This window comes from Grampus griseus (assembly GCF_964374135.1).
Source record: "Grampus griseus genome assembly, chromosome: 20".
NCBI classification, from domain to species: domain Eukaryota; kingdom Metazoa; phylum Chordata; class Mammalia; order Artiodactyla; family Delphinidae; genus Grampus; species Grampus griseus.
The window spans coordinates 58147646-58159659 of record NC_139014.1 but is presented as its reverse complement, the minus strand read 5'-3'; the positions used below and the strand labels follow the sequence as shown (position 1 = coordinate 58159659).

At 49.3% G+C, this 12014-nt stretch overlaps 1 protein-coding gene across 3 annotated transcripts in view; it reads right to left on the bottom strand.

Annotated features, from left to right (window-relative positions):
* Positions 1-728: 728 nt before the first annotated feature.
* Positions 729-12014, bottom strand: part of UNC45B (unc-45 myosin chaperone B) — a 30235-nt gene continuing 18949 nt past the window's right edge. For all 3 annotated transcript variants that reach the window (XM_082679849.1, XM_082679850.1, XM_082679851.1), the window contains 8 exons: positions 11272-11412; positions 9785-9912; positions 8796-8862; positions 7779-7892; positions 7304-7419; positions 6371-6488; positions 3859-4014; positions 729-1392 (listed from right to left, as the gene is read on the bottom strand). In XM_082679849.1, the coding sequence (XP_082535975.1) occupies positions 1132-1392; positions 3859-4014; positions 6371-6488; positions 7304-7419; positions 7779-7892; positions 8796-8862; positions 9785-9912; positions 11272-11412 (1101 nt within the window). In that variant the 3' untranslated portion in view covers positions 729-1131. The remainder of the gene's footprint in view (positions 1393-3858; positions 4015-6370; positions 6489-7303; positions 7420-7778; positions 7893-8795; positions 8863-9784; positions 9913-11271; positions 11413-12014) is intronic.

Here is a 12014-nt window from a genome sequence, read left to right as displayed (position 1 = left end):
TTCTTCTTCATGCTGTTAATGTGATATATGGAAATGTGATACAAGCTACACATATCAGAGTTATCTCTGGGAATTTTGATGGGTTATTAAGAATGGTCCTCTCTCTTCTCTTCCATGATTATGAGCTATAACAACTATGTGGGAATTCCCTGGCGGTCCAGTGGTTAGGACACCTTACTTTCACTGCTGAGGGCCAGGGTTCGATCCCTGGTCGGGGAACTAAAATCCCACAAACCACGGGCAAAAAAACAAACAAACGTGGAAGTCTGGAGCTTCTGGGCACTATCTTTCCCACCACATGAAAAGAGCTTGCCAGAAATTAAGCCCAACCCAGAGGAAATTAAAACCAAGATATGACACGGGGGATGACAGAGAGATAAAAGTCCTCACACGGAAAAGAATATTGATGACAACATTTGAGCCCTGGTTCTAACAATGTCAGACCTTTCCCTGCATTGACAAGATATATGAACCAATGAATTCTTTTTTTTTTTTTGCTTAAAGTACTATGAGTCGATCTTATTTATATTCATCACATACATCTTGCTTAGAAGATTGCCCCAAGCAGATTGCAAAAATCATGTCATACTCTTGAACATAAACTGTACTTCCAGTGATGGGAATGGACATGGGGCTGGGACAGGGCACTACAGCTGAAACATGCAGTTCTAGGCAGCCTTATTCAAACAGCATGGGAGAGAGGATATAAAAAACAGCACAGATCAGCATCCAGATACACCAGCACTAACGTTTATATTCACACACCTGTTAGTTCCTACTTTACCACACAATCCATTTTCCAAAACATAAAGAACTTCAGCCCATTATCCTGGACTTTGGAATGGGTACAGAGAGAATTATCCAACCTGTCTTCCTAATCACAGATGAAAATTATTCTAGGAATTTTGGGAACATGACAGATGTAAGGAACAAGAGAGCTAATGAAACATGCAAACTTTCCTAGAGCAAAGGGGGAGATTCACAACTCAGGGGACAATCAAGTCCTTCTTTTATATGGAGACTTCGTTGTCGCTGCTATGATCCCTAGCTGAACTGACACCCCAGGAGTGAGTTCTTAGCTCAGAACTCTGCACAGAACAGGAGCAGCCCCAGCATCCCTCTGGGCCCTGTCTAAGACACTGGTTTAATGAAGCCATAATCCATGCATTTGATGAGACATTCCCGAGCTGTCTGAACCACTGCTGCCCTCTTCTCATCCGGCTCTTGTTTGCCCACCACAGTCAGGATCTCCAGCAACTCACTCTCCACCAGCTTCTTGGCCAGCTCAGCATCAGCCGCCAGCAGGTTGTAGGCAATGACCAGGCCCCGGTGTTGAACTGACAGCCGGTCGTGCAAGCAAAGCCGCTGTAGTATCTCCAACCACTGAGTCGTCTGAAGGTGGGGAAGAGGATAAGGAAGGATTGGAGGAATCAGTGGGGGGGACGGAGAAAGTAGATTTTGGACAAGATAAAAAGAAGGCCTTGGCCAGGCCCAGATTCTGAGCTCTGAAAGGGGAAGCACACATCTGGTTATCTGTATGGGGCTCAGCATATGCCCACTTGAACCCCTTGGGACTAGCTGGGTGATGCCCATCTCCTTACCAGGACCAGGGCAGGAATTGAAGAACTAGAAGGAACTTGAAATAATCCAATCCTTTTCATTTTATAAGTGGAGGAATTGGGGTTCAGGGAGAGGAAGTAACTTAGCTATAGTCACACATCTGGAAATAGTAGAGAATAAACATCCACACATCCATTTAAATTTTAAGCATCTTGAGAAGCAAAGGGACCTGCCCACTGCATGCCTGAGTGGAATGGGAATGGAGGATGTTCAGAAAGGAGGATTCTAACCCTGGACGCATGCACAACGCCTGCTTCTGCCAACCCAGGTGCCCTTAGAGACATGCTCTAGGCATGCACTCCACCAGCCCTGACTTCAACTGGAATTAACACTGGAGTCTGGAGTGTATCCTCTCCTCCACCCCTCCTCCATCTCTCTCCTCCATTTCCAGATGTGAAGCAGCCCAACTACTGTACATGGGGGAGACAGGACTCTAGACCACTCTGATCACCCCCAGGAGACAGAAATGGAGCTGAGAATAGAACCAGGAGGGTTGACACTTACAACATTCAACAGACACAGAATAGAATAGTCATCAGTATGGGTTTTGGAGTCAGAGAGACTAGTGTTCAGGTCCCAACTCAGCCACTTACCAACTGTATGACCTTAGCTAAATTATTTAACCTCTCCAAGCCTCAGGAGCCTCATCTGTTATCTTACCTCATAATATTGTGATGATCTAATGATATGACACATGAAAAGAGCTTAGCATGATGGCTAGAGCATAGTAAGAGCCCATCACATAGAAGTGGACAGGAATGATGATTTTAGGCACTAATCCAACAATTTCCCTTTTGCTTCCTCAGACCTATTACCTTCCACTAGTTAGCAGAGATACCTTTCTACATACATTGCTATCAGATGGGGAGACAGATACAGAGAGGAAGAAAAGGCAAATTATTCTTCTGAGCTTCTCAGCAGACTTTTGTAAACTCTGCACTGTATCCTACCACAAGGAAAGGAAAGGAAAGTTCAGCTAGCTGTGGTAGGGTTCAGGGAAAGATTTTATGCTGATGCGTAATTGATCATGGGTCTAGTGCCTATCACTCCCTGGGACAGGAATGCAGCCAGGATTTCTGAGTCCCTTGGGAAGATGGAAGAAGTGGCCAGGAGTGGGTTGCAATCCTGAAGGATCCCAGTCCCCTCCTATCTAACTGGCTATGTGGTGTTGGGCTATTACTTTTCTGAGCTCGGTTTCACCATTGGTGAGTGAGGATAATAATAATCATGCCCACTGCACAGGGTTGTTGGGAGGATGGAATGACATAATAGGTGCAAGCACTTAGAGCAGCGCCTGGAGCACAGTAAGTGGAGGAGTCACAGAGCACCCTGCGGGGCCTGGTGACAGAAATGTGTGACCAGTAACTTCAGCAGAAGCTGCTCTAGGATAGCAGCCTGTGGTCCCCAGGCCGGAAGCACCCCACCTCCGATCTACTCAGTCAGAATATCTGGGGAAAGTGTTTTAACCAGCCCTCCGTGTGACTCTTACACACCTTACAATTTTGAAAAACTTGCGTTAGGGAAAGTGCTGAAGGCCAGGGACCAAGCAGGATGAGCTACATCTAGGAGAGAGACCCCTGCCCTGGTGCCAGGACAGCATAAGCCCCCATGGAATTTAGAGAACACACACACACACACACACACCCCTGCCTTAAGCTGGCGATCTAAAAGAGCCTGCCTGTAAAGCAGACTTGCTTTAATACATTTGAATTGAGATGTTTACATTTTTTTTGAGATGTTTACATTTTTCACCATCAGTGAATATGATGCCCACAAACTAAGTTCAGTTTGGTGAAATAAGGAAAATTTCATTTTGCATCCCCTTGTTTGCGGCTATGTCAATATCACTCTCATTACACCTGCTGAGATGGCCACAGTCCCACAAAGGGTCTGGTCATCACGTGAACTTAAGAGAATCTGCTGCCTCTTCGTCAAACTGTGGATGGTAACCCAACCACATCCATTCTTCTCTTGGGGAGCTCAGGGGCTCCACAGCAATAGTTAGTGCTATTGTTATTATTGTGATTATTCTTAAGTAATGACTTATAAGCACCACCAAAGTGAGTTAGCACACTTAGGGAGTCCAAATAGTGAGTGTAGGGGGTCGAATCATATAGATTCTCCTCTCTTTAGGTGGTAAGAACAGATACAGGGGCTGGCCTCCCCCCAGAAGATCATACAGGGCAGTGTGGTCTGCGGGTGGGGGGACTCCCCAGAGTCCCTAGGGCCCACTCTCACCACTTGAGTCATCTTGAAGCACAGTTTCTTATGTGCTGCTGTCAGCATGGCCAGGGCCCCTGCAGCCGCATTCTGCACCTTGTCATCATCCTCCCCGCAGAGCAGCACCACCAGCTTCAGCCGGTCATTCCCATCAGCCAGGAACCTCTCCTGTACCTATGGGAGGCGGGTACACGGCTCAGAGAAAAATGCCCCCATCTGCCCAGCCTGGAGAGGGAAAGATGCATCTGGAGCCAAATTCTCTGACCCAAGATCCCTCAGAGCTTTTCTTTGAGCATCTCACCCATGACACCTCCTCCTCCAGGAAGTCTTCTCTGACTAGTTAGATGAAAGTGCTACAGACTCCTCCAGCTAAAAGGTTAAAGAGAATAAGGGGTTCCTTGTATAGCATTCGCTGTTGCCTCTGTTTGCGTTCAGCTCTCCACCCATGGGGAAAGGGCAGGCACAGACTCCTGAAGGGTAGATGTTGCCTGAAGAGCCATGTTTCACTTCCCTTTGGGGAAGCCTGGACTGTTTCTTCCACAACAGATGGGCCTTCAGGGTCTGCCATTAAATGACTTTGCAGTCCCTGAAGGCACAGAGGCTTGGCAAGAGCAGCAGACAGTTGGGTAGTTTACGTGGTACTCAGGAGCTGCTGTACCATTCACCAGGTGAGGGATGAGGCTTCCCAAGCACCCAAAAGCCAGGAGAAGAGCCTCCTGGGGCCCAGGGCCCTGACATGCCTGAAAGCACACTGACCCCCCCTCCCCCCCACATCCCTCTGCTCTATAGTAAAATCTGATTGATTAAATTTAAGGGCATTTTGTTGGGTGAGGTGTCCTAGAAGGGGAACGCCAAGAGGGGTCAAAGGTCACAGCTGCCCAGGTTATAAACCTCTACCTACAACTCCCTGAAGCTGGAGCAGTGGTCCTCAGAGGTAAGAGTATAGTGATAGCGCAGTCCCCTCTTGGGGCACAGGTGTGACTAGAAAGCAGCTGCCCCAAAAGGACTGCATTCCCCACCTCTTGCACTAAATATGGCCATGACCTCATTCTCATTACAGAACATGAATGGATGTAATGTGTGTCACTTCCAGGCCACCATGGCGGAGCGCTACAGGGGTCTCTCCTGTGGTCTGTCTCCCCATTCCCCATCTGAATGGAGACCACTCTCAAGGTGGCAGAGGGAGAGACAATTCTTTTTTTGGGGGGGGTATAGTTATTGATGATTGAAGATGCCTGCATCCCTAAGTCATTGCTTGGAAACGAGCCACCTGATCCTAATGTGAGCAAGAAATGATGTGAGCAAGAAATGAACTTCTGTCCTGTTGGGACCACTGTTCATTTTGATTCGGGTTGTTGTGGCCACTGGTGCTCCCCATCCCCTCCACTGTCTTTGGATACACTCTCTTCTCCCACGTGGCTGCCAGGCCCCCAGCCCAGCCTCAGGCCAGCTCCCTGGTGGACTGTGGTAGCTTTATTTCTTTTGATTTTAAAAGACTTTCATGGATCAGGTTTTCCTGCTATAACAGTGAGAACATCCAAGACTTGAGTTAAGAACTGAGGGGCAATGGAGTGGGTCTCACACTCGGCCACTAGCCCTGGTTGTCATGTTAACAAAGGGCCTCAGATTTCAACCCTGTTGTTACCTCTGAGGAGGTTCTACCTACAGGCACAGCAGTGCTCTGCCAGGATGGAAAGAAGGAAACATTCATTCATCATATGGTGATAATTTATCCCAGTACCAGACCATGAAGCCATTGATGTGTTCTGAATTCATTTTATTTTTACAAATCCTATAATTATTCTGTGATGAACACAGTTATAGTGCATTGCGGTTTCTGTGGAAACAGCGATCGTTCATTAAATGTTAACATTTAACATATTCTAAAATCGTTTGTAACTGTTTTTGCATTTCTTCATTTTTTTATATATGTGGAGCTTCAACAGATGCAAGTGGTCTAGCCTCTCTTGACCTCTAAGAGGCCCTGGCCTCCTATATTTTTTGCTATGAGATTATTTAGTAAATAACTTGGGGAAATGGGACTTCTACACCATCCAGCCCAAGCTTTGGGGTCAAAGCCACAGCTAGGGATGATATTACTTTGTGTATTCTCCTTTGTCTCCTTTGTGCATTATATTCCTCTCGGGGTCCTTATAGGGAGGGAGGCTGTCATCTAGGAAAGATTGAGGGATTCCTGGGTTCTTTGACAAAATGTTGCCTTAAGGGCTTCCCTGATGGCGCAGTGGTTGAGAGTCTGCCTGCCGATGCGGGCGACATGGGTTCGTGCCCCGGACCGGGAAGATCCCACATGCCACAGAGCAGCTGGGCCCGTGAGCCATGGCTGCTGAGCCTGTGCGTCCAGAGCCTGTGCTCCGCAACGGGAGAGGCCACAACAGTGAGAGGCCCGCGTACCGCAAAAAAAAAAAAATGTTGCCTTAATACCACTGTAACAGCCCCCAATCTAGCGCCAGGCCCTGACCTGTGGCCCGACTCTCCATGCCTTGATCACTCCCATCTGGAGCCCCCTCACCTCCTTGTTCACCACCATGTTGCACATGCACTCTGTGGCTGCCTGCCGCAGCTGGTCATGGTTCTCAAACATGTAGTTCTCAATATCTGGCAAGGCCTTCTCCTTAAAGATCTTCTGCCTAGGGTTTGAGGGGTGGAAGAAGAGAGGCTGCTGAGTCCTCTGTAATGAGCATTTGGGGTTTTGGCCACCCAAGGGCCATTCCACATCCTCAGCCAGCATGGTTTAGATGGCAGTAATCCCACCCCCGGCTCCAGGAGGGGTATCCAATGACATAGCACAGCATCCTGGCCATAGAAACAGGGTCTGGGATGAACATGTCACCCAGCCAGAGATTCTCTTGTATTATTGCTGGGGAATGTCTTTCTCTCTCCTGCTGGAGATGAAGCCAAGAAGATGTGAAGTCTGGAGCAACCCTCATGTGATCATGAGAGAGGGGAAGAGCCCGTCTGAAAATTAAGACAATACAGACAGAAGAGGTGGAGAGGTGTAGGATCTAGGACAGCTTTGTAACGCCTGCATCAAGCCGCACCTGAATCTGGTTTATCCCAGATGAGTCATTAATGACCTGAGTCATTAAATTCCCTTTATGCTTAAACCAATTGGAGTTGAGTTTTCTGCCACTTGCAATCAAAAGAATTTCAACCCAATCCCACCATCCCCCTGCTTCTGGGGATGTGTGGGGACACTTTATCCCCACCCATCCACCTGATATCTTTTCTACTACTTCAGAAGGAAATGCCTTTCCAGTCTCCTTTGGCTTTGCACATTCACTGTAGTCTTTCCAAGTGCTAGTTCAAATCTTTCCCACGGTCGTTTCTACCCACTGCCTTCGAGCCTGTCCTCAGAGAAGAGCACACACGGTACCTGTGACATTTCCACCAACACTTCATGGGACACCTCTCTCCACCCCTGCTCCCTCTACGCCCCACTCACCGGAGTTTGTCACTCCGCTCAGACAGGTTGGTGAGGCCTAGGAGAGCCTCATAGTTCTGGAGCCCATCCCTCTGTGTGTTGAGGAGACTCACAAGGGGCCGCACTACTTCGTACACCTGTGGGGGGAGGCGTCAAGGAGTGGTCAGGTGGAGACCATGTCCCCCCAGTCATTTACAGGTGCCCAGCTCTAGAATTTCCAATGCACGTGCCCACCCATTGTCTGATTCAATCTTCACAATGATCCTGAGGGGCGGGATTATTTCCTTTACTTCGTAGGTGAGATAACTGAGTTTCCAAGGGGACGGCCTTATTCGTCAGAGGTAGAGCCAGGCCTGGGATCCACGCACCTCCAATTCATGGCCCTCTTTGTGACAGCACCACGCCCTCTCCCAGGCCAGGGGTAGGGTGGCAAGGGGAAAGGCCCCTGGGAGCAGACTCCTCCCATCACTGCCACCCTACTGCCCCCATCACCCACCCGCTCCCCAGGGAAGGCGATGTCCGGATTGGAGACTGCAGCGATCTTCGCTAGAGCATGGGCTGCCTTCACCTTGCCCACGTCTGTGCCCTCCAAAGCCAGGGGAATCAGGGCCTGCAAGAAAGGGCACAGTCACCCCTCGGTCACAAATATACAGAGGCCTCTCTCCCTAGCGTCCCTCTCCAACTGCTGTCCCATCAGAAGTTCAGGAAGACTGTAATAGAGTCAACTCTTGAGCATCATGGAAAACAGTTAAATTCTTAATCACGGATTCACTCCCCTTGGTTCCCAGCACACATGGAGATCTTCGCCCGCCCTCTTCCCCACCCATCCATACGTTCATGTGGCTTTTGGAAAAATAAATCAATCATTTTTTACTTTCTGACTAAGTCAAACCTAATCATAATAGCAGCCATTCACTGAGCACCTCCTATGAGCCAACACTTAAGTGTATTTTCTCTAATCCTTGTGACATTCTGCAAAGTGAGTGTGTGATGTTCTCCCTTGTTTTACAGACGAGGAAACTGTGACTCAGGGAGATTAAGTAATTTGCCTGAAGTTGCACAGCTAAAAAGGGGACAAGCAAGGACTCGATGACAAGCCTTCTATAGCAAAGCCCACGGTCTCTATCTGCACCAGGGTTCCTTCCAGTAACAAGGAGGATAAATGGGATCCCACAGTAAATCCCATGACACTTCATAGACTTAGGCACTGACAGCACAGATACCTTAATGACTGTATTCCAGAGGTCGGGTTGGGGCAGGGGGTGCATTATTCTTGGGCCAGGCAAAGAACGTGCACACACAAATACACACAAAGAGACACACACATACACAAATGAAGAGACACAGAGACACACACAGACACACAATTACACACAGACACACATAGACACATATACACATACATACACACAGAGAGACACACACACAGACCTACACACATGTACACAAGTGTGCTTCTCCCCAGTGAAGCACCTTCTAGGATGGCAAGGACCCCTTAGCCCACCCAATGTACCTTGCCACCACCTTGAGCCACGATGGTACCTCGGTCCTTTGGGTTGTCACACAGTGCCAGGAATACCCTGGAGAGCAAGGATAAAGGACATTCAGTGCATGAGCACACGCTTCCCAGGCATCAGCAGGCCCAGTGAAACTCTGGGAAGTGCTGCCAGTGAGCACGTGCCCCAGAACTAACCTTGGGAAGCTACTGCCATGGACATAAGTGGCTGAGGAGGAAGTGAGGCCAGATGTAGCTGCAAACAGCGGCCCCATCCCTGTTTAGGGAGATACCAAATGGCTCCCTGCTGCCCACCATCCAGGAGAAACTCTTCCTCATGGAAGCACCCCAGGACCACCATGTTCTGGCCCTTGCCGTCCTCTCTGGTCTTATCTAGCACCACTCTCTCCTGTGCACTCCATGCTCCAGACATATCCCTGGAGAACCCCGTCCTCATTCACTCATTCTCCCTCCATCCTCAGGGTCTTTGCATACGCTGTTCCCTCTGCCTGGAACCCTTCCTTCTGCTGCATTTGAGTGGCTCCTTTTTTTCCTTCAGGGTTCCCCTGAGTTGTGACATCTTCCAGGAGGCCTTTCTAGCTGCCTACCCACCTACCCTCCAGTCTGGCCAGTTGTGTGCCACTGCTCGTGCTCCAGCCAGCCCTCTGTATGTCCCCCATCATGGCACCTGCCGTGTCGTGTGGTAACTGAGCCTGTGTGCCTCCCGTCAGGCTGCACAGAAACTGTGCCTTTCATCTTTGGCATTTCAGGGCCTGGGAACCAGGTCACCAGAATGGACAGTGACCTCTTTCCTCACAATGCAAAGTTGCCCCTGTGATGACCTGCCCGCCATGTCACTTTTCAGTGTTGATCCCCATCAGCCTCCTCTTCAGGCCCCTAATGGCTCATTCCCTCATTTACTCCCCACCCCCACCATCTCTATCTCCCCACCCAGCCTCCTGCCTCCAGGCCCCTCAGACCCCAGCCCTGAACTGCTGCAGCCGTACCTGGCCAGCAACTCTTTGGTCTGGTCAGTGAGGATGGCATTGTCGGCTTTCACCATGCAGGCCAGCACTGAGATGACACCGGCCTTCAGAAGCCGCTTCACCCGCATGTCCACAAAGTCCTTCTTGTCCTGGGGAGATGAAAAGATGGCAAGGAAATCAATCCCGAAAGAGAAGGAAGATCATCCAAAACCCTAGATGACCTAGATGTTACTTTCTTGCAGAAGGCTGGCTTTCCATTAGGCTATGCATGGGGGTGGGGTGGGTAAACAGAGGTGGGAGGGGAGAGAGAACAGATAAAGCTGACCTAACAGTGGATTGGGTCAGCCCCGGGGTTGAATAGTCTCTACAGATAATCCTCAGGGTGGCTGGGAAGAGGCAATCTCTAGAAGCCACATTAGAACTTCATGGCGGCAGAACATGCTCTACACCCTTGCCTGCGCGAAATCCTATGCAGCTTTAAAAAATGATTCAGAGAACGACATAGCAGTGTGGAAAACATCTAAAGCATTTTCCCCAAATTGGGTACAAAATAATAACTACATTCTGATTATAACTATTTTTATTATTTTTTCTTTTTTAAGTAATTAATTATTTATTTATTTGGCTGCGCTGGGTCTTAGTTGAGCCACGTAGGATCTCTAGTTTTGACATGCGAACTCTTAGTTGCAACATGTGGGATCTAGTTCCAGGACCAGGGGTTGGACCCGGGTCCCCTGCATTGGGAGCACAGAGTCTTAGCCACTGGACCACCAGGGAGGTTCCCTGATTATAACTATTTTTTTTAAAACGCACAGAAATAAAGAGTCTCTGGTAGGTGATATAATACACCAAAATAGTTCTCAGAGGGAGATGATGTAATTGCAAGTAGCTGTTTTCTTTTCTCTACTGTCACATTTGTGTTTGTTTTGCAACATGGTTATATTACTTTGGTCATTTTTTAAAAAATCTAAATGTTTTATTGGCTGGAAATACAATGCATATATATTCATATACAAACCACATACAAAGTATGCCGTTGCGTGTAGTGAATCATTGTGGGAAGGGTCCCAAGCGGATTTGTGACACCTGGGCTGCCCCTGATCCCCCGTTCCTCCGCTTCTCATTATTCGTACTTAGCACCCATATCCCCAAATCCAGATATCCCAGAAAATAAAATTTGTATAAATGTGGAAGACATGAAATACAACTAACTGTCAGATGTCCATGAAATCAACAACATAAATTGGAAGACGTTCATCCTGGCTCCATTTGGTTTCTCCGACTTTAAATCGTCGATTCCTCCTCCCCCTCCACAGAACATTAACACTAAGAAAAACACAAGTGCCACCTAGTGGGAGAAACTGACCATGATCCTTTTCAATTTCTCTGCCTCTTCCACCGAATCCTCCCAGACACACAGGCACGGCGCCTGAACATCATTAACTGTCCTTCCCACCTCTCTGGCGGTCCGGTGGTACAGCTCCCCTCCAGGCCATCCCCTTCCCCACCTTGGGGTGCTCCTCGGGCACGTGCTGCTTGGAGAACTTGGCCAGCTGCACCAGCTCTGGGATGACCTCATTGACGTCGTAGCTGTTGGTACAGTTCACCAGGGTGGTGGCCACCGAGTACAGGATGGTCTTGTCAGGGGTCTGGAGGCAGGAGGTGGGGGATAGGAGGGGACAGGCAGCAAGGAAACCTGAGAACAAACCACTGCCTCCAAGAGGCTCCCTCACAGGCAGGCTGGTTTGGGAGGAGCGTGGCTGGCGTGGCCCCGAGGGAGAGGAACCAGCTCTGCTCACACAGGCTCTGCTCCCCTCAGCAGCACCTCAGAGCACCAACGGGAGTCCTCTCAGTGCACTTTTTGCTTTGTGCCCCTTTCAAAAGCCCAGTCCCATAGGCTTTCCATCAGACTGCGGTGGGATAGGGTGGGAGCTGGACACCCTTTGGTGGAAACTCCCTCCCACACTTCCACCCTTTAGTGGCGGCAAAGAGCGGGGGAAGGGGGGCGCGGGGGGAGGTGGCCCAGCAGAGGAGGAAGGACATCTGGGAGGGACTGGGAAGGAGGGAGGGGCCCAGAAGAGGCCAGGTACTGCCCCTCGGTCCCTCAAAAACCTCAACTCCCTGGGGGGGGAGGGGGGATCTCAGGAAAAAAATGCCCTCATCTTATTCATCCTCCCACTGCCTGGAAGGCATGAAGAGTTGTGAGCCCATATTACAGTCATGAAAGATGAGGGCCAGACAGAGGGAAATG